The sequence below is a fragment of the Pipra filicauda genome, unplaced genomic scaffold (assembly GCF_003945595.2).
Source record: "Pipra filicauda isolate LSUMZ 115617 unplaced genomic scaffold, ASM394559v2 scaffold7_size6619720_pilon, whole genome shotgun sequence".
NCBI lineage: Eukaryota > Metazoa > Chordata > Aves > Passeriformes > Pipridae > Pipra > Pipra filicauda.
The window spans coordinates 2929959-2955195 of NW_024104976.1; the positions used below are offsets into that span (position 1 = coordinate 2929959).

At 39.1% G+C, this 25237-nt stretch overlaps 1 protein-coding gene across 5 annotated transcripts; it reads left to right on the forward strand.

Moving 5' to 3' along the window:
• Window positions 1–3: 3 nt before the first annotated feature.
• LOC113993690 (tropomodulin-3-like) lies at window positions 4–25149 on the forward strand. 5 transcript variants are annotated; one of them, XR_003542738.2, is made up of 12 exons: window positions 13–55; window positions 5694–5747; window positions 6367–6554; window positions 7922–8078; window positions 15438–15560; window positions 16149–16238; window positions 16756–16886; window positions 17781–17888; window positions 19328–19471; window positions 19827–19971; window positions 21092–21232; window positions 22137–25149. XR_003542738.2 is itself a non-coding variant. In XM_027732099.2 (11 exons), exons 3-11 carry the CDS (start codon window positions 6429–6431, stop codon window positions 22166–22168), a joined length of 1056 nt encoding a protein of 351 aa, XP_027587900.1. In that variant the 5' UTR covers window positions 14–55; window positions 5694–5747; window positions 6367–6428; the 3' UTR covers window positions 22169–25149. The 5 variants fall into 5 exon arrangements, 4 of the variants coding, with proteins under 4 accessions (XP_027587902.1, XP_027587900.1, XP_039245991.1 ...); XM_027732099.2 differs by lacking the exon at window positions 21092–21232 and having other exon boundaries at window positions 14–55; XM_027732101.2 differs by lacking the exons at window positions 5694–5747; window positions 21092–21232 and having other exon boundaries at window positions 4–55.
• The last annotated feature ends 88 nt before the right edge of the window (window positions 25150–25237 follow it).

Sequence of the window (25237 nt, forward strand, 5' to 3'; positions counted from 1 at the left end):
TGCGCGCGGCGCAGGCGCGGGTCGGGCTGAGGGAGCTGGTCCGGCCGCCGCCCGGGTGAGCGGGGAGCGGCCGCGGGGACGGGACGGGACGGGACGGGACGGGACGGGACGGGACGGTGGGTGCTGGCGGCCGCAGGGTGCCGGGGAGGGCCCGGGCGAGCGCTGCCCTCCGCCCGCTGCCGCGGCGTGGTGAGAGCCCGGCGGGAGGGGCCGCGCCCGCGGCGGGAGGAGGAAAGACGGGGCTTTGTGGGCGCCCTGCCCCCGGCGGCCCCCGGCGGACACGGACCCCCGCTGGTGTTTCGGAGGTCCGGGCTGGGGCAGGGCTTGGCAGCTGCACGGGGTCGGTGGGCTCGGGGCTGAGAGGGGCCGGGCGGGGGGCGTGCCGGTGAGGGGGTGAGTGGTTGTTTAGCCGGCTCCCGACTTTGCCGCGGAACCCGAAAATGTGGCTTTGAAAGCTTCGCCTGTGGGTCTGGTCGGCGTGACCCTTGCGGTTCGCTCCATGTGTTTTGCCCCGGTTGCCCGGCGCTCGGTGACGGAGGGATGCCTTTCCGGGGCGGGGTGCGCTCCCTGCACCGGGGCAGCGGGGGGTGCCGCTCCCGGCGGCGCTCGGCCTGTCCCGGCAGTGGGCACGGAGCTCTCGGAGGGCTGTTCCCAGCGCCTGTCAGCCCGTCTCCTTGTGGGTAGGCGCAGGTTGTGTTGAAAGTAATCGATGTTCTAGAGAGGTTGCTGTGTGCTTTGAGTTTGCTATAATGTACTGAATCAATTAAAGTTTGGGGACTGTGTCAGGTGTACAGACCATGATGTAAGGGAGAACCTGAAACTGGCTCGTACTCAGAAGTTTTCCTGAAGTAACATAATGGGAATGAAATTAATTTCTTCTGCTGTCCTGTTCCAGGCTTGCAAGTTTCTCCACTTTTCTGCAATAGATAGGAATATCTGAATGTTTCTATAAGCTTTCAGATAGCTTGCACCTGATGTTTCTTTTTGACTAAAACACCTGCAGGCAGTTCCTCCAGGAGGAGGTACTGAGTATTAATGTCCATGGGCAGTAGATCTCTAATGAACGTCCAGGTATTGTCTGAAAAAAAAATGATGCCAAAACATCTCTCATCCTGGTTGGTCAATAACTCCTGACTCAGTGGCGCTGCCCTGCATGTTGGGAGAGGGAATGGACAACTGGAGTGGCAATTTCTGCCAGAGGAACTTCTCAGGGCAGGCAGTATCTGTGGTACCTGGGGTTTTTACCTTATCCTGGCCTTGTGTTTATTTGGGATCATAACAGCTGCCCTGCAGCAAGTTTGATGAGCGTGCCTGGAAGTGTCTTGGAGATGGGTGTGCTGAACTGCTGCCACTTCCGTGCCCTGTGCAGCTTGCCAAGTACAGGCTTCAGGGCTCCTGGCCCTGTCACCCTCGCCACTGCCTGGCCTGGGTGGGCATGTTCATTTAGCCCTGCAGTGTGGGTGACTGCTTTTCAAAAACAGGCACACAGGAGTAAGTTTTTATGGGACAATACCAGCTTGACAGCTTAGCCATGACTCAGAGCACCCTGCCTGCAAGATAACTGTGCCTTAGTTCAGTGTCGTTGTATACAGGACATACAGAAGAGCAAAATGGGCCTTGTCTGGTTCCAGGTGGCCTCTGATACAGAGGAGGAGCTGGCAGGAAGTGCAAACACAGATGTGTTCAGATTTCCTTCAGCATGAAAGCATCTTTGTGGTCCGTGTAGCTCCTCTGCAGTAGCTGTCTGTCCCCATCCACTCCTCGGGTCACCTCGAGGACAAATGTGAAGTTGGGGAAGCCCAGTTTGCCTTGTGTAAAACTTAGTGAATTGTCTCTGTGAACAGAAGGAAGCCTCGGGCTTGCTTTTCTAGGAAAATAGCCCAGAATAGCTATTCCTTTCTGCCTGGAAAATACAATTTACCGTGACAAAAAGCTTAGGCAAAGATGAGCTGCCACCTGCTGGCTCCATAAGGCTTTGGGCTGGGGGTTGTTTGCTGGATCCCTGAGCAGGAGAACCTGGATCCTGTGCCCTACCCCAGGCTGGAGTTTTGGGAGGCTCAGGTGTTTTTTTGAGAGCTTTCTGCTAAGAAAAGCAGCATTGGGCTGTTCAGCAGAGTTATCATAAGGGCATTAGAAAAACATCCTAAGGAACTTTCTGGGATTACGGTAATATTTATATTTACTAATTTTTCTCCTAGCTTTGGTAAGTAAAGATAGCTCTTTCAAGTGCAGCACATTCTTCATAAACAGTTCTGTATAATCTCACACACTGGAAAATAAAATTGTTGCCATCGTCGGGGTTCCCTGGGGAAATGCTCAGATTAGGCTCCTCCAGGGAGCTGGGATGGTCTGGGGCCCTGAGTGGTGCAGGAATGCTGACAGCCCTGTGGACCCCCCTGCTCTGGGCAGGGTTCACCCAGAGGCTGGGGGGAAGGAGGCTGGGGAGGAACAAATGAGATTAAAGTGAACTCTGTGAATGTGCTGGCCAAAACCAGCTCGGTTTGTTTTTCGTGATGTCGCTTCTATTTTAAAATCCAAGTCACGGAAACCATTTGCAGTGGACTTTAACAACCCTGGAGTTTCCTGTGGGCAATTTGTTTCTAAAGAGTTTCTCCTGTTAGGGTCCAAAGAAATCGTGTTCTTAAATATAATAGAAATTGGGGGGAGTGGGAGCTTTTAAAAGATAATTGAAAGCTTGCTATTTTTAGAATCTTTTGGTTTTTAAAAATATACTTTCAGAGAGGAGAAAACAAAAATATTTTAACTTATAGATAAGAGGTGTATGGAAGTTGCTTGACAGTCTTTCAGGGGATGATTCAGGTAATTATAAAATGGCCTAAATTAAAGTTACTGCTGTTTTCTCATTTCTTTAGTTCTTCATTGATTTCTCAGGTGAAGGAATAATGACAAGATTTTTGTCTCTGTGATGTCCAGCAGAATTTCTTCATTTTTGATTTTTCAAGTTGTCTTCTGCATAACAAACAGAGAATTGAAATTTGATGGACTGGAAGTGATGGCTTTGTTTCCATTTCCCTAAATGTTTCTTATGTGACTATGAAGTTGCTGAAGAACTTCCCCTTATACTTATATATCTGAAAAAGCCCTTTGGACTTTTAATATATGTAATGTTTTCATGGTAAAGCTGAGAAGGATGCTTAGAAGAAAACTAGCTTGGCTCATCAAAAAAGGGCAAAGTATTTGCAAAGCCAAAATTGAGGGTTACAGTTTTGCCTGTGACTCTGCAGTAAGATCACACACATATATATAATGTGCCACAAATATTCACAGGCCAAGTAACTGCTCTTTCTAAAAACTTCTAGTTTGTTCCTCATGTCTCTATGCAGAACTGCTGCAGTGAGTGGTGGAAAACAAATAGAGTACCAAGTGTGTTTAATGGGAGGTGAAGGGCTTGTTTGATTAGATTAGGGCTTCAGCTGGCCTTTATGCCCTTTTATGCAATGAGAATTCCTAACACCATGTTTTAAACCTGATTTTTAGTATGTTATATGCTAGTGTTTTACATGCTGTGATTTCTTTTGTAGGGAGTGTTTCTGAAAGTCATTACCCAGCAACCTCTGTGTAGTACAGATGTGCTAGTCAATGCTGCCATCATAAAGTTTTAAAGGTTTGTCACACTGTGTGCTTTCATATTAAAAAAAAGATTACCTTTGATAGGTATTAAAAAATATGTTCAAAACATAAATTTATATTTGGCAGGTCACATGTGTTTCTCTTCTTGATGAAGTGAAGACTCAGCTACAGAGAGATAGGGCTTTTTGTTCTGCTTTATTTTTCATTTTGTGTGTACGTGTGTCTGAACACTGTAGCTAAGGATTTGAAATGGCTACTTTGGTCTTATTATAGAAACAAGTGAGACCAAGGGCTGTGACCTGAACATTAATTAATGTATTACAAGAGATGAGTAGTTTTCCCATATGAAACATACCTGTGCAATAAATAAAAGGTAATTAATTCTGGATGGCAGCATTTTACAGCAATTAATGGAGAGGAAATAAAGCCTACGTGAAGTAATGTATGGTTATGCAGTGCTGCTCTCTATCAGAGTAAGGGCAGCATTATTCTGCAGCCTACTAACCATTCTGCTCTTTGTAATTACCTGTTAAAACTACACCTTTTAATATTTGAATGCAAATGGACATGCAGAAATGTGGTAAATAGCAGAGTCTTGATGTAGGGCTCAGACAGTGCAGCCTGGTCACAAACAATGCTGTGTAATCAGCTGCAGGAAATGTTTTCTCTTATGGTAGTGTGTAATGGCCTGAACTGTCAGGAAGGGCAAAACATTAAGGCTCTAGGAATGAAAAGTTCTCATGCAGATTGTGTGGCATCTGCTGTCATCAGCTAATTGTCCATCAGCTGCTGTGCACCTGGAGAAACAAAGGCATTAGACTGTTACCACTAGACTATGGAGAATTGTGGGAGGTGGCTCTCTCGGCCACAGAGACACTCCTTAGTTACTTTTAGGAACTTAGGAAAACATAAGTGTGCTGCTCTCTGCATTTTCTGCAGCCACCAAACTTGGATGCTCCTACCTCTGTAGCCTCTTGCAAAAGGTCCAGGCTCTTCCAACATGATTGGGTTTAGTTTGGAGGAAGCCAGGCGGTGCTCTTTTTGATGGAATTTACCGTGAAATTGGGAATTCCTCCTGGGTTTTGTTATGTTCAAGAGAACTCTGTCTAAGTTGGTAGTTCAGCTTTGGAATTGTGTTCCATCGATGTCAGCTGTAGTTTACAAGTAAGCTCTAGTATTTATACCAGCAATATTTTTTAAAAAGAAGATATGCTGAAAATAGCTGTAAATATATTCCTCATTCAGCTGTAGGTGTTGGTAGGGACTGAAAATTTACCATTCTGGCAATGGCAATTGTTAAAGCTAGATTTACTTTACAGGTACACTTGGCTGAATGGTGTGGATGAAGCTTTATGTGCTCATGTCTGTTTAGTGTCTCTGAATTAAAATGTCACTGTATGTAACTGTGGCAGCCAGGGAGACCTTCCTTGGTGTAAACAACTGAAGTGAAGGAATCCTCTAAGCAAGATTCCATGGTACAGTGTGTATGTATATACAGTCCTTCTTTTCGTTTTACTTAAGAGACAAAAGCTACATTGATCTGTTTTTGAAGGACATTGTAAGTGCAGGTTTGAAGTAATGCAGTTGTGTATGTGGTGTGAGCATCTGACCTGGAATGGGGCTACTGGAGAAGAAATAACATTTGCTGTGTGTCTGGTCTGTGTTGAGTATTTCTGTAGAGCCAAGAAAGCATTTAAGGAGACTAATGAGCCTGAATGTATGGATTTAGCTTTTGCTCCCCAAATACCTTATGGACTCTCTTGCTTACCTACAGAGAGTCATTCAAGTTACCTTTTTTTGTCTGTGTGCTCAGTCAACTTGAAGCAGGAATTTGGCTGAACAAAATGAGAATCCTGTAACTTCTTTCAGAAAAACGAGAGGAAACAACTTGTCTGCTTCAACACTGCTGTGATTAACTGTTTTTTTCCAAGACAAATGCTAAAAAATTCTGAGCATTAGAAAAAAGGTTCCTTGCACTCTGCTTGTCCATGAGAAGTGCTATATAGAGTGTACATCTTTTGAAGGACCCTGATTTTGTCCAAGTATAATATTTCGAGAGCAGTTACATAATCCGTTCTTTACTTTTAATTTTTTTTTTGTAGGATTGACTGGAGTGCTGCTGCTTAGTAGCTGTATTTCCTACGCTTTTCATCAAGGTATTTTGATTTTCCTTGTACAGAACAGAATGTTGCTTCAATGGTAGTTCTATAATTAACTCGGAGGCAAACTTCCTCTGTTTCCTCTGTAGGTAATATGCAGGGATATGAGTCAGTAATAACCAATTAGCTTGTTTATAGAGTTCTCCTTAACTGCCCTCGAACTGCAGCAGCAACAATAAATGAGGAGCATCTTAACTCTTCTTTTGGCTGCACTATCTGCAGTCAAAATAACCATCTGCATAAAAACCACTGGTGTTAACTGGACTCATAAATACTAGGTATAGTTGTATCTCCTCCCTCCTATCCTACAACCTGGCCTGCTCTGTGGGAATTATGGCCTTGGAGTTCTCGTTGAGAAGACTGGGAACTGACTTTCATCTGGCAATAGGTGTGGCTTGGTTACTGATGGAAAAGGGCAAGGCAGGACAGGATTCTTGTCAGTGGAGAAGAAAGGTGTACACAACTTCCATGTGCTCCTTGGCTGCTGTAGGGTAACACATATGACTACTGGATGAAAAGCTTTCCTTTCAGAGATGTATTTGGAGGTTGAAGATGCTTTGTAGCTGGGATATTTACCTTAACTATGGTTATTTGTTTTTAAAAATTTTTTTCATAGATCTGGTTAAGAATTAAGAGTTGGACTTTGAAGTATTTGAGCAACTTGCTACGGCCCAAGTCATGACGCTCCCATTTCGAAAGGACTTGGACAAGTACAAAGATCTCGATGAGGATGAAATTCTTGGCAAACTTTCAGAAGAAGAACTGAAACAACTGGAAAATGTTTTGGATGATCTTGACCCTGAGGTAGGCATTACCCAAAAGAAGTTTTATTTTTTTCATTTGTTCCGTAACCTGGGTAAAATAAGTTGAGTCTTTGTATGATATACTTTTGGACAGAGCTTTTTCCTAGTCTGCTGGTGATCTTACACATATACATGTGTATAATGTTTATTTCCTGTTTGCAAGGAACTGCAATAGAGGAGAATGGAAGAAAGGATAGTCATGAGGAGCTTTCTGGGATTTATTTATAAATAAAAATTGCTCTTTGTCATGTTCTTGAAAAGAAAGTTTATTTAGAAAGGCTTGTTTAACTTTCCTGTTTCCAATAAACAGCCCTTTTGCATCCATTTTTATTTTACTGCTTCTGCTGTTAGAGTTTGATGGGAGAGACAGGGTGCTAACCTCTTCTGAGGATTCCTGGTCCTGTATCTGGTAGTCTGTATCTGTCACTGTCCTCATGCTGACTTTGTAAAGAGAAGGCAAATAATTACTGAGCTCCTGAATGTTTCTGTCAGCATGGGGTATTGGAATATTGGGATATTAGAGCTTTCTGTTATAATGAGCTGAGTTGTCCTCTACTGATACTGCAGCTAATGTCAGACTCCAAGACTTGTGTTTTCACCTAGTAGTTCTCTGTTTTTCCTTTAAGATTAAGTTCAATCTTGATGTTTAGGGATCAGTTAAGAATATTATGATCACCTATTTTGTTGTGCTGCAAGATATTATTGATCTTTTAATTGCCTTTGGCTTTATGGGCATTTTAACAGGGGAGAACTGCCAAAAGAGATTGGTTGTCTTTTTTAAAAGAGTGTGAATTCCTATACATTCTGTTCTTTCCTTACTAATATCCTCTTTTTTTTTCTCTGTAGTTAAAATATGTTCATCATATCAAAGAAACACCCCACTTTGAGTCAGGTCAAAAGGTAGCAATACTCTGTGTTAAATGCCAAACAATAGTAGAGTCAGTTGTCTTAAAGACTTAGAAACATATAAGTAAATGATAGAGGAAGTAGGCTTTTACTGAATGTCTAAACTGGAAATAGCTGAGTCTTATTTCCTACTGCTCATTTAAACAGTGCTCATTCTAGAAACAAAATTCAAATTAACTAGCAAATCGAGTGGTGGAGTTATTGTACTTAAAGAATTGCTTCAGTGCTATTCAGAGGGCAGTGTACTGTATTTTACATTGCATTCTCTGTGTCTAAAGAACAGGTTACTTTGTGTCCTCCCGTGCCCCAAAAAAAGGAAGTTGGCAGGGGATCAGAGTTTGCCTGAAAAGGATGTCTCAGGTTTGAACCTTGTGGAGAGGGAGAAGGAAGAGGGAAATGAAACTAAGCAGGTGTTCCCCCAGCCTTTCTAAGCTGTTCTTGTTTGCTCCATTTGTTTTGCAGAATGCTCTCCTGCCCGCAGGCTTCCGGCAGAAGGACCAGACTGCAAAGAAAGCCTCAGGTCCCTTCGACCGGGAGCGGCTCCTGGCGTACTTGGAGAAGCAGGCGCTCGAGCACAAAGACAGGGAGGACTATGTGCCTTTTACAAGAGAAAAGAAAGGTAACACCACCCTTTCCGGTGCAAGTGGTTATGAAATCCCTGAAGTGGACCAGCCAGAACTGCTGTGAACCAAATTTTATTGGAGCACTGGCAGCTCTAGTGCTTTTTAACTCGCGGTGTTCCCAAGCGAGTGCTGCTGTGCAGAGGCAGGAGGCTTCCTGTTCAGGCATTTTGTGCCTCTGGAGCTGGTGTGCTGTTTGTATGTAGCACAGGAAGGAAATAAGACTCAAAGATTTTATCATGAATTGCCAAGTTCTGATGGGGATGGGATCCTCAAAGTAAGAGCTAACCCTGATTTGCGTCAGTAATAACAAATGCTGTCATTGTGCCTGTGGCTTGTGCCTTGTGCTAAACACAGACAGCAACCTTTGTAATACTGTGTGGAATTAGAAAAATAGCAGTTGAGCGGTGTCGTGGGAGACACTCAGTAATGTTCAAAGATGCTGTAGGCTGACAAGGCCAGACAAGTGGTGTATGCAGTCATGTTGTTTTTCTAATGTCCTTACTGAAAGGTTTAATAAGATTGCATAGTTAGTACTAACTAATTACATAGTTAACATCACAACAAGTTTTGAAATCTGGCAGTGGTTTGTGGTCTAAGAACCATGGACATGTTATTAAAACCAGGGATTAGAAATTTTTGCTTTGGATCTGATATTCTCATTGACTTGATGGGAGCATTTGCTTTTTCAAGAGAAAATTAAGTAATAATGTGCTTCTTAAATATTGTAAGAATAACTTCATATTTTTCCCATAAAACAAGAGTTCCCAAATCCACTGTGCCTTACAAAGCAGTATTGGTAAGGACAGAAACTCCCAGAGCTGTGCTGGGTACATGTGCATAGGAGGAGGCCTTTAGCTGTCACCACAAGTGTTTGAGTGCCTATGAATCCGGGCTTGTCTCAACCTTCCCTAGCAGCAGGGGCAGATCTGCTGCACTAAGACTTCAGCAAATTGTTGCTAAGCTGTATTCCAGCTGCCCAAGATGAACAGGCTCCTCTTTTCTTAAGTTGAAACCCTTCAATTCTACTTAATTCTCTGGCGTGAATCATAGCTTATTTCAGGTTTGAGTCTTCATTCATCTACTGAGTTTGTCTATAAGATAGCGGGGTATATTTGGTGAAAATTTTCTTGGGCATATTTGCATTTTCTCTGCCTGTGCCAGGTACTTGACAATGCTGGTGCCTTTCTACTTTTTCCTTGAAGTAATAGAGGGATTATGACTTTACAATGTGCTGCACTCTGTGTATGATGTACTGCTTCCTTCATACGCTGTGTTTTACCTTAGTTTGAAGTTTAACACCACTTGTGTTGAGATAACTGTGACACTTCTTTGCTGACAGGATCTGTAAGAGTAACTGAGATAAGGATATTGCAACGTACTGAATGCAGAAGGTACCCCTAGCAGCAGGTATGGTGCCTTATGGTTCAGATAGGTGGTTCTCTACAGTCAGCTTACATATACATGCACACAGCACAAGTATTTGTTTGGGTAGATAAAATCTGTGAGAATCGTGTAGAAAAACAGAAGGGACCAGCTGTAACGTACATCTTGGTTAAGAAAGATCAAATGTCATTTCCTCTATGTAATAAAGTATTACTAAACAGCAGTGTGTCTGCATGTTGCAATGAGTCATACCAGTTTAGTTAGTAAAATTTCCTGTATCTCTTGGAAAAAAAAAAAAAATTTGCTGTTTAATAACTTTTTCCACCATTTATTTTAATCCCATAGAAGAAGAGAAAATAATATGAAACATGGAATGGAGCTTACTTTCATTAAAACTAAAAATGTGGAAACAAATGTTTTGTGTGGAAATTCATGCTCTGGTAAATAGGCAGGAGGCAAGAAGGCCAAGCTCATTTTGTAGTAGGTGAGGGATAATGTTTCCTTTTCCCCGCATGGAAATATTATGGTTCAGCTGTGACTTGCTGCCATGTTTGTATCATTTTGCACAAAAATGGCAAATCTATGTAACTTAATCTTTTAAATCAAGAAATCATTATATTTATCTAGATTTAGAACTTGGAAAGGGCATGAAGTAAAACTTAATGCATGTGTAGGGTTTTTTTTTTTTTAGAGGGAGCTTGTATTTTAATGTGCTTTTCTTTAATACTAAAAGAAAAAAAATAACAAACAACTAGGCTGGATAATAATTTTTCTCTTTGGCTAGAACAATGTATTATGGAAAAACGCTAAAAACACTGTAGAATAGGGGCAGGTGAAAATCTTGCCTGATTCTTCTGTTAATTCAGAAGAAAACTGACAAATGCAACCTTCACTTCCAGAGGTTTTGGGAGGAGAGAGATGGATTTGAACTGCAGGTATTTTCTTGGTGCCATTTTTTGGGTCAGGATTTGCTAAAACATTTCTGTGTGCCTGGCTGGTCTTGTTGCTCTAACTTGGCCTAATTATTCATTTCATGGAGTAAGAAGGGGCAAATCTATCCTTCTCTCTCCCTATTCTATTTTAGTAGAACTGATGTCCTGCATGGTGATTTGACCAGCAGATTTATCCAAGAAGCTTATCCTGGGTTAATTTTAGCCATCCTGGCTTGCTGCTGATCCTGGTAACCTTGTTTTCCTACTACAGTGTAAAGGAAAATCCTCTCTTCCAGGTGTCCCAAGTACCTCATTTTGGGGTAAGCATGTTATTAAAACACTGTTGCATCTCTTTCAGTGATAGAGGATGTGATTTCTCCCAAGTCTTTGGAACCTCTCTTTCATTTTGTGCTATGAAATGTAGAAGATCTGAAATAATGTAAAGTGTCCTCCTGTAGTGAGATGAACAGTGCTAAAGTAATGTGAAGTTTAACAATCCCTAAATGATATCCTATTCCATTTTTCCAGTGCCTGATTTTGTTTCTAAAAGCATCAGTAAAAATTTACTTTGTTTTTAAACATGATTTAACGATTTAAGTCACATTCTGTTCCAATTAAGTGTTGAACCATACAGTAAAGCATTGTTCGACAGATTCATGAGAGCAATGTGGTAATAATTGCAACAAAACTAGCTTTGTCTTAATCTGTGCATGGAAGTATGTCATAAAGATTTTACAAGGCATACTGCAAGCAGAAGGATCTCTCATGCAAACAGTGAAGGCTTTAGTGCTGGAGACTGTTGCCCCTAAAAGCCTTCCACTCGTCTGACCAATGCTCCCCACTTCTCTGGGAACAGCAAAACAACTGAATTATTGCACCTGAGATAAAAACATATCTAAGATCAGTAATGTACTTTGTGCTGTATAATGGAAGGCATTAGCAAAGTATTATGTAAACTAAACTTTGCATTTCTAGCCTTTGCACTTTCCTAATTGTAGCCTATTCTTCCAACTTTCCCGTTTCATTCCTGCCGGGAATGTTTGTTCTGGGTAAATTTGCGGGATTCGATGATCTCAGAGGTTTTTTTCCAACCTAGCTGATTCTGTGATTCTCTGATTCTACTTTAATGCTTGGGGCTTGTTGAAGTTTGAGGGGTTTGTTTGTTTGTTTGTTGTTTTGTTTTGATTTGTCTGTATCACCCAGAAAGTGTTGTTAGCCTCAAACTGTGGCTGACTAGGGCTCTTTTGTTGTCACCCTGCTCAGTTTGTTGCTCAGGATCACCTCTGCCTTCAGCTGCAGCAGGATTTGGGATGCTGTGTTCTCTGTTTGCCATTGAATCCCTGCTCTTTAAAGAAGTGTGTTACATGTTGTGAAGTGAAGCTAATATCCTGTAGGAGCTTTGCAGAAAGAGCTTGTGGGATTGACATTCTCCATACAAGAGCACTAGAACAAAGTAACATATGATACTCCAGCCTTAATGTAAAACAGTTTTCTAACTCACTGCTCTGTGGTCTGTAATCAGATAATGAATAACAGTTCTGTTTCTGCAGTAAGATACTGAGGAAGTCACTTGTATGTTGAATTTAAAAAAATTAGTATTAAATTGTGCTCACAAGTGAATTGATGAACTTAAGTCTCTCACATAGTGAGAACTGGAGATGGATGAAGTGTGGATTATACAGATTTCTGAACTGAGGAGACTTTAAGGAACATAAGATGTAAGGAATATATCAGATGTTACTTTTCTTCATGAAGCCACTGATGAGAAAAACTTGTATTCAGTTGTCCTGAGGTAACACTTGATTCATTTCCACAAATGGAGTACTGTAAAAGAGGATTTTAGACTTTCTTCTGCTGTGTAAAGTGTGGCTGCTTGCTGGAATGGGGGAAGGACTGTGGGATGTGTGAGAATATATACCAGCAATATGCAGTGGTGGCCCCATTGAACAGCCCTGATTTCTGCAACATGTTGAGCCCCACCTTGGATACTGTGAGTCTGTGTATGAAATGTCCAGGGCACTTCAACAAACAGCATCCAGTGTTCCTGCCTTTTGAGCAATACAGTTGTGTGGAACTTGGGACTGCAAATTTATTCTGTAGCAGATAAAGCCTGTGACTTAATCCTGGGATGTGCACATCTAACATTTTAGCTTAAAGGCATAGAAGACCTGAATATATAATTATTACAAAAATGATGTGAACATCCCTGAAATTTGCCTCTTTGTGTTGTATTGCTTAATCTTTGCAATATCCTTGTCGGCTGAGAAGGAGGATGTCATGTTCCTTCATGTAATCAAATCCCTGCTATTTGGAAATGTTCCACTTGAGGGCCAGGAAAGCTGTACATCTCATGGGCTGCACAGATGTGTAGTGGTTTCTGGTTTTTTTTTTTATTTAAAGCTTGCATTAGTGAGGGAGGAAGGGAATTGCCAAACTATCTTGGCAGCAGGCCTTGAGTTAGATCATTGTCCCCAGAGACACAGGGGTCTTATCCCTTTTGAAGGAAGTTCATTACTAGAAGTGGGGAGTGGGGAAGGACCTGCTTTTGTGTGTGCATTGTAAACCTCTGAATTCTGGGCTAGGATGACATGAAGCCAATGAATGAGAGATTATGTACACAAGGGTGTGACCTGTTTTATAACAAAAACTGCTCCTGACTCAGTTCATATGACTGGAGTTGGCTGCAGTGAACATTTCTGGAGGGCAGTGGCTTTTAACATTTTTGCTTTATTAAAAACTGAATATACTACTCACTCTCTTCAGGTTTTCTTAAGAGTCAGGCACAAATGTATAAATTTAGTCTTACTCTTAGAAAGCAAATGTTTAGAACCAGACGATCCTAACCTATGAATTTAAGAATTACTTAAAAGCAACATCAGGAAAAGTAACTCTTTTTTTGTAAGTACTGTGTGATGAAGCAGACAGAAAGCTGATCTAGGTTGAAATACATTTTTGCAAAATTGCTTTTAAATGAGATTGATTTCCTTCTGCTCTCTGCCTGCTCCACTGATGCTGCAGAGAGGATGGCTGTTTCATGGGTTAACGAAAACCTTGTCAAACATTCTTGATCTCTTCTGAAAATTACAATTAAAGTTGAAAGTTATTTTCTCCTCAATAGGTGATGCTGGTAAAATAAAATGGTAGAAACATACCATATCAATTATATTAAAATAACCTGCAACATCTACTACCTAAGCCTTTACTTTATGAAAGTTTTCTTTTAATCCTGAATCACCACAGTTTCTTTTGCACTGTCCATCAGAGCTGAGATATGGGTGGTAATACATGTCAGCTGCATTCAGCTACTGTTTGAAGTCATTACAGTTATGTAAGGAGTTTTATTTTCTGCTTCTAAATATGGATAATGACCATTTATACAAGTTTCCAAAGAGATAGCAACCCAGGAACAAAAATACTGTGTTGCTAGCAACAGATCTTGATCATCAGACTGTGTTGTCAGAGAAAAACCTGATGTACTTCTCTGTAATCTGTGCTAGAGGTAAGGCATTAACTTCCTTTAAAAAGAAAATGAACCACAACTACTTTACTCTAGGATGGGAACTTGAAGAGAGAGAGGAGATGGACAGGTTTTGTGATGCCTGTGTCTAATGTGAGACACAGGACCTGGCTTCAGCATTGCTTCCCACCAGTGGTGAAACCAAAATCCCCCTTCATTTCCCCTAAATAAAACTGAAACATCCCTATAAAGCTTTGTGTCACTGGGAGGTATTCAAAAATGCTAAACTTAGTCTTAGCCCAAGCACGTAACAAGATAAACTTGTGAGCAGTACGAGGGGAAAAAAATCTTAAGTCTCTGGCTTCTGCCCAGGAGGTCTGTAATTGTGTAATTGGGATGAGCTAGGGTGGTTCCTGTGTGGAAATATTGTATAACTATGGATATGGAGGAGGGTGGGTTCCTGAATTAGAACTGAGACTTCATAGGAAGACTATCAACACCACTTCCTACCCCAGGAAATAACAAAAGGAAGTGGAACACCTTTCCCACAGCTCTTTCTGCTGATAGCTGAGGCAACTTGGAAAGTCTGAAAAACTTTAATAATTGTTAAGATTTGATTCACGGTTGTCTAGTTGTGAATTACTTCTATCAAATGTGTCAGTACCAGAGCTTTTACTTACCATGTTAATTTGCCCAGAACCTAAGCACACCTTACCTCTCCTGGGCTCTTACCCAGTGGTAGATTTCTGTGTTCTGAAAGGCCAATTCTAAACCATTCACAGCTGAACTGTTAGAATATCTTGCTTGTATTCTGATTTCCTACCCTAACTTTTCAGCTGAAGATATATGCAGGAATTATGATAACTACACAGACCTCTACTTAAAATGCATGTCTTCTAAAATAACTTTTCTTATTACTTCCTGTAATAACTAAAAAGTTGGTGGTATTACTGTTGCTTCTTTTGCCACTGAATCTTCCACGGCCTTTCTAAGTATCATTTCAGGAAACAATGTCATTGCCAGAGAAATCTGTTATATTGTTTTGTGCTATTCACAAACCATGGTTTTCTCAAGCATCTTGGGCATCTCTTTTTTTACTTCAGAACTGAGTTCACATCTGAAATTAGAAATTATCATGTATGCTGTAAAAACTGCACTGAATACGCAGGTCTGTGATTTCAGGTAATTCTTTGATATACTCTCTCATTCAGGTTAAAGTTCTGCCTGGGTCCCTTCCTCCTTTGAGACAATACTGGTCATTGTTCTCTAGTGATACTAAATCTTTTTAGACACTTTTTCTAGACTGTTTAAAAGGTATAATGGAGGCTTATATGTTACTTTTGAATCCTTAGGAGAATTAAATAAGATTGGAGTCATGATACAGATTCCTGAAAATTTATTCTCTTTATGCTCTTTCCTCATCTCTGACTTGCAAAAACAGAAGAAACCTCATTCCTTTTTGCTGTCTGTAGTACTCTTCTCAGGATTTACTAAATATAATATGTATTCTTTAGATACAGAACAATTTAAAAATAAGTACATAACACAAAGTAACATCAGACTTTTCATTTTGTTTACTCCAGGGAAAATATTTATCCCCAAGCAAAAGCCTGTACAGTCTTTTGCAGAAGAAAAATTCTCTCTTGATCCAGAACTGGAGGAAGCCTTGACCAGTGCCACAGACACAGAATTAGGTGACCTTGCAGGTTAGTTTTTTTTGAAGTATGAATGGGCTGGTGCATCTTTAGACAAGAAAGATCTATAATCAATGTGGTAGTGTATTTATCTGACCTCAGGAAGTTGTAGTTGTGATAGAAACTATATCATGTTATATGCCAGCTTCCTTGTAGCGTTTCAACTTTGTTGATTTGTGATAATTTATAGGAAGGTAAATTATTTTGGCCTGCAAAAGATACCTGATTTTCAAACTCAAACCCTTTAAATCCATTCCTGAGACTTCCTGGGTTTTGTTGTGTAGGTGACTGCTTTTTCTTGTGTATAAGAATGTGTTGTTATGTACCTGTGTTCCTAAAGCTTCATTTTGTGACTGAATAGCACTTTTAACTTTGAAGCTGGAACCCGGTGAGGTCAAATTTTTCTAAGATATGAAAGCCAACTAAAAAGTCTATAATTAATTTTTTTTCTACTTTTTAAAATTATTAAGGTATTGAATGGCTTCTTGCACTGTTAACTGGATGTTGTACAGACATCAGTTTTGTTATTTAAAGGAACCTTCATCTGAGCTGAATTAGTCAGGAACAATAAAAATGCTTTTTCTCTTTTTCCTTTTACAGCTATACTGGGAATGTCCAACTTGATAACAAACAATCAGTTCTGTGATGTAGTAGGAAGCAGTAATGGGATTGACAAAGACAGCTTCTCAAGTAAGTGTTTAAATGCAAGTGCTGGAAAAATTAATTCTTTGTGCTGCACGCAGTTACTATTGCATTAACTATTTTCTGTTGCACCAACATTCTTTTAGATTCTTTAGTCTTAGTCTGGAAATGTGTATGTCTATAACATTTTCTAATTGAGTTCTGGAATTACAATATACGTACGCTAAACTGAAGTTAAGTCACTTCTTGGTGACAAAAGTAGGCATAAACATGCATTGTGTGTGTTGCTTTTTAGGTTTTATATTTGTGTTTGCAATTCAACTTCTGTGTGCTTTCTGAAAAAAGCTGGTGTGCAATAAAAGCAGAAAGGCTGTAAAGACCTTTGGAAAAGAATTGAACTTTATGAAAGTATTTCAGGAGGGGATGGTGTGCTTTTTGTGTGGGGGAGAGATGTAAAGACTGATGAAACGATCTTTAAATACAGTAAATATTTAGTATATGTATCATTTATTCACAGTGAATGTACGGAACCTGTTTGACTACACTTAAATGCCTTACTTTTCAGATATAGTAAAAGGTGAAAAAATGTTGCCTGTTTTCGATGAACCACCAAATCCCACAAATGTGGAGGAGACGCTGCAAAGGATTAAAGATAATGATTCTCGTCTAGTTGAAGTTAATTTAAATAACATTAAGGTAATTACCTGAAGCCTGCAGTAAGTATGCTGCTTTTTCTCAGTAGAAGACACTTTAAGCTGCAAAACTCTCTAAGAGAGCATGAGAGGCTTATTTTAAGTACAGCAGCCTTTTTGCTAAACGTTGCAGTGTGTATAAGCTCAGAAACCTGGAGCTAAACCGATAAGCCATCTTGGTTGCTTTTGCCAAATGTGGATTTAAAAAGTCTTAGACTTTCTTACTGCCAGCCCAGATTTCTGTTGCTGCCAAGTTGGCAGCAGTTCACTGTTGTGAACTACTTTTTTGAATCCTTTGTCCTTGATGGAGCAACGTGCTCTCAGTTATTGCAGTTGCAAACAAAGTTATATTTGTACCTGACATGCTTCTGATTCTTGTACAAAAGAGCTGTTGTCCGTTAGGGCAGCTTCTGAGTGTAACAGTTGTGGTTTTAAATGTGACAAACTTTTGTATATTTGCTTGAAAGAAAACAGAACTGTAGCACTGCTGACTTACAGTGCAGACAGCAGTGACAGCCTTGTCAGCAGCCAAGGCTACTTGTTTCACTTACTAAAGGTTTAAGAATACTGTATTATACATAAACACTAGCCAAAATAGCTGCCTAAAAAGGCAACAGATCAAAATTCCTGATATAATAAACTAAGAAATTTGCTACCCTAATTAATTATCTAAAATTATTCCTTTTAAGCTTGGTTGATACTACCCTGTAAAAATTATTGCTTTATAGAATTGGTGACCCTTGTAGCCGTTGCATCTTTACTGTGAGACTGCTCAAGACCAGTGATAGTTAATATTATAGGACATTTTGCTGTAAAAAGAATAAGATAATGAAAGAAGCTGGGGTGGGGGGGAAAACTTACATATCTCAAGAGAGTAAAATGCTATTTTTAATTCAAGAACATACCAATTCCAACGCTGAAAGAATTTGCAAAAGCCTTAGAAACCAACACACATGTGAAGAATTTTAGCCTGGCAGCCACCCGAAGCAATGATCCTGTTGCTGTTGTAAGTATCTTGATAATGTGCTAAAGTGGGGTGCAAGGGAAGTTAGGATGGAAAGGCAGTGGTAAGGGATTGAATTTAATCCAGTTTAAATGATGAGGGATGAAAATGATTACATTCTGTTACGCTGTAAAGTATGTTTTCTTTAACAAACCTTTGTTGTGTCAAAGTTGGTAAATGATTACAAGCAGACTAATATGCAGCAATGCATCACCTGTGAGATGAGTGAGAACTCTTGTTTCCAGTCCCTTCCCCCTGACTTTTCATTTTGCTAATCTCTTTCTTGTTTTTCTTTCTTTCCTAATTGTTTAGTTCGTTCCAGTAGCCAATAGTGTATTCAAAATTAATTTGCAAGAAGCACATTAGAGAACTGAAAAAGCTCACAATATTTTTTAGCTAACTAGAGTTTTAGTTGATGAAAATTGTAAAATGCCTGTTTCTGTGATCTCCCTGCTACCAAAGATTTGCTTAAAGCATTGGTATATACAGCATAATATTAGTCAAAGTATCTAGTTTGATACAGTTTAAACTAACTTATCATCAGGTCTTAGTTTTATCTATGTTGAATCAAAAGCAGTACCTTATTTATTTGCAAAGAAAGAGGTAAGGAAACAAAACTAATTGTTTTGACAGAACAATCCTTTGCATTTGTTTTAATTTCAAATTAAAAAGGAATCTAGCTTGAAAGACAGCATTAAATAATGAACATTTGAAAGCTTTGGTTTTGGGTCAATTAAAAAGTTCTTTTCAGCAAGAGTGAAACAGAATGTAATAAAAATCTATAAAGACTTCTTTTCTCGGGTATGGTTTTTGTTGGGTTTCTTTGCATTGTGACTTGATAGAAAAAAATGTACAGGGTATGATTTTTATGACAGTAAACCTCAGCAGTCAGCTATTCTTGTTTTCTTCCTTTCTCAGAAGTAGGATCAGGTATATTTCCATAAAAGTGCTTTTAGCTACATGCTGGTACTGTGCTTAGAGCTTTGAATTTTACCTCTTCCTACCAAATCTGTAGGCACAAGCATTCTGACAGTCAGGTCTCCTGTTTACAAATTAACCATATCCAGTTCTTTCAGCTAACTAACGCCCTTTCTTTGGCCTTCACTTAGCAGCTTGCATTACTCATTGTAGGCTGGGAAGGCTTACAAAATGGAATTGGTCCAATATGCTAATTTCAGACAATTTATATTCTGTGTAGCTTTTTAGTTTGTAACAAGAGAAAGACAGGCCTTTTCTTGACTCAATACTATTTAAAAAGGGAATGTAGATAATGCCTGGTTGAAGATTCAGTTCAGTCTCAAGTGAAAGCTTGCAAAGTTATACCATGTACTGGTGAACTTGTTGCTCCTATGGAACTAGTTCCTATGGAAATGATTATTTCTATGTCTATGATGTACTGTAGCACAATTCAAAAGTTTAATGATACTTTCTTACATTCAAAGGCTCTTGCAGATATGTTGAGAGTAAACACAAAATTGAAAAGTTTAAACATAGAATCAAACTTCATCACTGGAGTTGGAATTCTGGCACTAGTTGATGCACTGAAAGACAATGAAACGTTGACAGAGATCAAAATTGATAATCAGGTAAGTGAGGTGGTGGTGGTGATATCAAAGCTAAAACCAGCCAGTCATAGTTGACTGAATATTTTTGGAAGACAGCTTGTGATAAACTTTTCTAAATATTTTAGGTTTAATTATCTTAACACCCTTCATAATTGCCCTTAAGATTCTCGGAAGCACACAGCTGAAGTTGATTCCAGGTCACTTCTGTGCTTCCTGGTGCTTTGAAGTGCACAAACATATTTTGTGACCTTCTGCCTATTCAATTAATCACAATGAAGCTGAGTGTTTATTGACTGATTTGGTTAAAGTATTCTGATCTCTTTTAGAATGAACACATATAAGCTCTGTTGTCTTTGTGTACCTTTTATTTTAACAGAGGCAGCAGCTGGGCACACTTGCAGAAGTAGAAATTGCCAAAATGCTTGAAGAAAATACCAAGATCCTCAAATTCGGATACCATTTCACACAACAGGGACCTCGAGCCAGGGCAGCTGCAGCTATCACAAAAAATAATGATTTGGGTAAGACCTGTCAGTAGAGACTATTAACTGAGTGTGTGTGTGGCACAGGCTTTAAAGGTGTCTGGTTATTCTGCTTCTCCCTTGACAAAACCAGGATAGCACAATGTTAGATCAGTTTAAGGTTTCTCCTGTGCTGTACTCCTGACTCTTTTGTTGCTGCTTGATGTTCTCTGTTTTGTTGCAGGGTGTTCAGGTATATGAGTTGAGGGTTTTTAACATAGTCTAGAACAAGAACATTCAAATTCCATGTGAGTTGTGGCAAAAGGAGTGAAAATAATAGTTTTGATTGTTCAGTTTTATTCAGATGAGATTCACTGCTTCTTTAAAAGCAATACTGGAAATGAAGAGTGTAGGATGCCCTGTTGAATGCCAGTACCCCCAGTCTCATCTCGAGTGCTTAAGCAAGGAAACCGAACATCTGTCACGTGCAGAGCCTGGGACTGGGTCATCTCTTCTGGTCATGCACTAGTACCATCCCTGCCTCTCTAGCTGGTAGCAGTGGCATCTTTATTTGCTGCAGTCAGTTTTGTTGGAGCTCATCTGTTAGAATCCTAACTCAATGGATCAGCAGAAAATCGGTTAATAATGTAGCACATGAGTGGAAATCGTTTGTATAATGTCAAATACTTGTAGCACTCAACTACAAGATAATGTGGTCCATCTGTTTAAATAGAATTGCATTTTAAAACTCTATTTAATTAGATCTTCTGTCTTTAGATGCTTTGTGGTAAAGATTATACGTCTCATCAGCATGAAAATGGGCCAGGCAGTTTAGTAACAGTAGCAGTAGTTCAGGAATATATTAGAGGGAATGACATAGGAAATTGGAATTTGGTTTAAAGATCTGCTTCCCCTCTGAGTAAAGGTTAAAGTTGAGGAGAACAGCTCTGAAAGGTATGGAGGAGGAGTAACTAGAAAAGAGCACAGAGAGAGAAGAAAGGCATTCAGACACTCTATAACTGTTTCTCAAAATAGATTCTAAACCAGTTATTTGTCATAATGCTTCAGGTATCTTTTTACTTTCTAAGGTTTCTCTTCTCACTAGTTCTCTTGTTAGTGCTTGACTGTTGTAAATCTATTTTTCTATTGATATCTTGCCTTTTTTTCTTTGCTTTCTTAGTCTGGAGTATGTGAGTAAAAGTTTCTGCAAATACCTTTTCATCTCTCCAGCCGTGAAGCTACAGAGACAGGTCACTCTGAATACCCAGCTGGGTATTCAGCACTGAAACTCAGATGTTCCAAGTCTCTCATCTCTGTCTTTGTACGTTTCTTCCAAAAAAATAGTCTGCATCTACATCTTCTTTCTCTCTTGCTTACACTGTGTTGTACTACTTCCCTGTTCTTTGTCTGAAACTGCACCTGTTGCTTTTAACTGCATGATTGGAGAAGTCTAAGGTTGGAAATTCTTTCCTCTGTTCTTGCAATTTGATGAAAGCAGGTGTGAATAACTTCTGTCACCTACTTTCCAATGAGTGGCTTTGAGAACAGAATCACTTTCTTTGTATATAGATGTGCTTGCTAGACTTTTTAAAATAAAATGGAGATGGCCTATATAATTTGTAAGACCAGTAGCCTTGTTTATGTCTGCACAGAAAAGGAAAACATAATTTGATAGGGTGAAAAAAATAGCAAAAATAATACAAATATTGAGGAAAACTCCAGTCATTCAGTCTAATATAGCATGTGAGCTTTTAGTGATTTTATTCACAAATTTTGATTGCTCTTGCATTTTCTAACAATTAAATGTTTTATTAATAAATGGAATGTTTTAGGCTATTGAATGTAGTATCTTCTCTGTGTGTATAAATTGTGTTAGATATACTGTGAAACTCTTGCACTGTTTCCTTTGAAGCCATATAAACTTAATTTAGCACTAGAAAACTGCAATGAAAAAAAAGAGTACTGGCTAAATCTGCTTACCAGACATAAGATGATTAATGTTTCCCACAAGTCTTTCCTTGCAAGTGTTTGCAACCGTTTGTGAATAAGGCAAGAAGCGCTGCTGAAGCATAAGCTTAAAATGATGGATTGCACTAAGTGTTCATTACCTTAAGTTGTACTGTGTGAAACCTCAGGTGGCAAATAAATGTTCATGTTGTAGAAATACAAAAAACTGTTACCATGATAAAACAGCAACACTTTTTTCTTTGTCTCTCTCGTTACAGTTCGCAAGAGAAGGGTTGAAGGAGACAATTAGCAATGCTGCTGTCAAAACCCGGTGGAGTCATCACGGTCAGCACCGTGGGCTTTGGCAATCTGGGACTACATTGACCTGGCTTAGAAGGGAAAAGACTGGAAACCCCATTCCTTTAAAAGCAAAGCTATATAATCTGCTGGTATGCATCACGTTTTTCATGGAGACACAGTAACTGCACCAGTCTCTGTACCATGGTTTTTGACTGGGTTTTTTTTTAAGAACTTTTTTTGTATTTCAAGACTTCGGCTGAGCTTTCTACTTAAAATATAATTGCAAATCAATGGTATAATTGTCTGTAGTCAAAGAATGGGACATATAAGGTCATTGAGAAGATAATGACCCAATTAAAATGTTTGTTAGAAAATCCGGGGGTGCTTATTTACGTGGAGGGGTGTGTCTATTCCTGAAAACAATGGGTTAGTGATAAGGGATTCTTCACCCAACAGCTGGACTCATTGTGTAGAGCTGTTCAGCTTTGTTCATATGCACTGAAATCTTTCACAGCAATGTTATTTGTAATTCTACTGTTTTATTTTTTATTAGTTCTTGATACTGTGAGTAAGTTTAAAGACATCCCTTTAAGGCAAACCAAAATAAATGGGCTAAGGACTTCTCCCAAGAGATTAGAGGGACTCATACAAAAGACTTGCAAAAAAAAAAAATTAGGAGCCTTGCAAAATGACAGGTTTTTTTATTACACCTAAATCCTTTAAGTATTTTTCAAAAGTGTGTCTTGCTCTGTATCTAAACTGGATATATTTTTAGACTGATTTCATGTGTTCATCAACATTATTTAGTTTATATTCTTTGTTTAAAAATCTTTATCTACATTCACAAGTATCAATTTCTCTAGAAGTAGTGGACATGCATATTTTAAATTCTGCATAACTGTACAGGAAGAGCAACCTTAAGTGTAAAACCACTGACCTAAATTGCTGGCAAATGAAAAATCCTTTATTTGAAGCTGTTGTATTAAGCTATTTGTACTTCATATAAATCTATCATTTTTTTAATACTGAAGTAACACTTTTCAGAAAGGATTTTTCTATTTTACTTATGTCTCGATGTTGGAACACTACCTAAGACATGCAAAAATTAATCAATCTGTAGTGTCAGATCTGTATGATGTAGTAATTATTAAAGTATTTAAAGTTGTTTAAGCGAACTAATAAGGCAACAAGAATCACTTCAACTTCTGCACATAACCACAATACACTTCTTTGAAATAATATAAAAACCTAGAGGCTTTTTGGTTAGGTCTGCTTGGACTGCCCTGTACTAGTTTGCTTTGAGGTCACAAAAATGTTCTAAAGGACTGCTTGGCTATATTTATAGCAACAGAGAATTCAACTGACAACTCTTTTCATTCAGAGATCTTAATGTGGTGAGATCTTATGTATAGAAAACATATTTATGTGGAGGGGCCTGAGATGTTTGCATCAGTTTGTATATACCATAAGAACCTAACAGAGCAAGTCTCTGACACTGTGCCCACGTTGTAATTTGCTGCAAATCTTGTTTTGGATCTTTAAAGACAGACTTTATTCCAGAGGTGACTTCGAATTTTACTGCAACAGTGAATATTAAACTATAGTGCCTTCAATGAGGATGCATATAATTGGTTTATACGTGTGGAAGAACTTTTTTTTTCCTATTTCAAAATCAGCCTTTTATTAGAATTACAAATAAATATGTGCTCTTCAAAACAACTTGGAATTAATTCTGTTAAAACCAAAGACTATACTTACTATAACCTTGAAAAAACTAGGAGTGATCTGATGAGTAACAAAAAGGGCTTCTTTTGGGTTTAGCTTTCGTAAATTTCCAAGAACTTGATAGATTTTGAAATTTAAGTTCCTATACAGTGTGCATAAAGTCACATTTAAGTGTCTTTTTTTACAGATAGTGCTGTATAAAGATGGCCAAAGCATGTCATGTGCTGAGTTGCCTAAAGCTGTACTTTACTTTTTATTTGCTAGGCACCGTAATCATTTTGTGTCAAAAAACAGGCTGTGATGTCTTCCTTCATTTGTTGAAGGGCTGCCATATTCAGAGAATCTGTTCACGTATTGTGATTCTATGATGACTTATTTTATCATTATCTAACAAGATTAGACAGTTATCTCCTACTTGAAAATTAAGGACAAAATTGAAAGGCTGGATTATGGAAATGATGGCCCAAATCCCTTCCTTACTTTTGTTAAATCAAGTTTAGCTGTTTAATTATTTACATCCTAATCAAAGGCAGGGGCTTTTAAGCTGCAGCTCTCAGGTGTCCTGTCACCAGCGATAGTAATGGACCTTAATAATTGGTTTAACTCTGTAGACAGCAGGTAAGAATTTGACTTTGTCAGCACTTTAAGGACAGGTATCTGACAGACTGGGCATAGAAAACTTTGTTGTTTTGGCATGGTGCATGGAACAATTAACAACAATCACTTTTGTGCCTGCAATGTGTGTCCTGTTTGGAATAAATGAGGGAATTCAGTCTGTAGCCAGGAATCGTACACGGTCTCAACAAACCAAGTGGACGCTCTGATGTCGTGCTGTAGGTGTGGTGAGATCCTGTGTATGACTTCATTGATTCTGCGTGAAAGAGTGGTATTGCTTTGATAACCACTTACCAGAGACACAAGGTCTTTTTTCTGAGATGATATTTTTTTCATATGGATTGTTTTTCAGCCTCAATGAAGAAGTCAAATGACTGCATATATTGATTCTGTTGGTTCCCAGCTAAGCATGGAAACATAGCCTATAATTCAAAGCAATTATCTATTACTGTTGTATTTTAAAGAAATAGCCTCATTCTCTCTACAGCTTGAGTAATCTTGTGTTTGTAAGCTACAAACAAGCAAGTGTTCAATTTAAATTTCCATTGAGGAAACATGCATTGAGTTTTTTAGCCTATCAGCACTATATGCTGTCAGATTGTAAACCAGTAAACGCTGTGGATGATTAAAGTACTGTATTCTTGTTGTGGTTTTGGGGGTTTGTTTGTTTGCTTTTTTAAATAGTACACTGACTTGCTTAAAACTGACCCATGTGTTTATGTTGTGTCAAAGCAACACC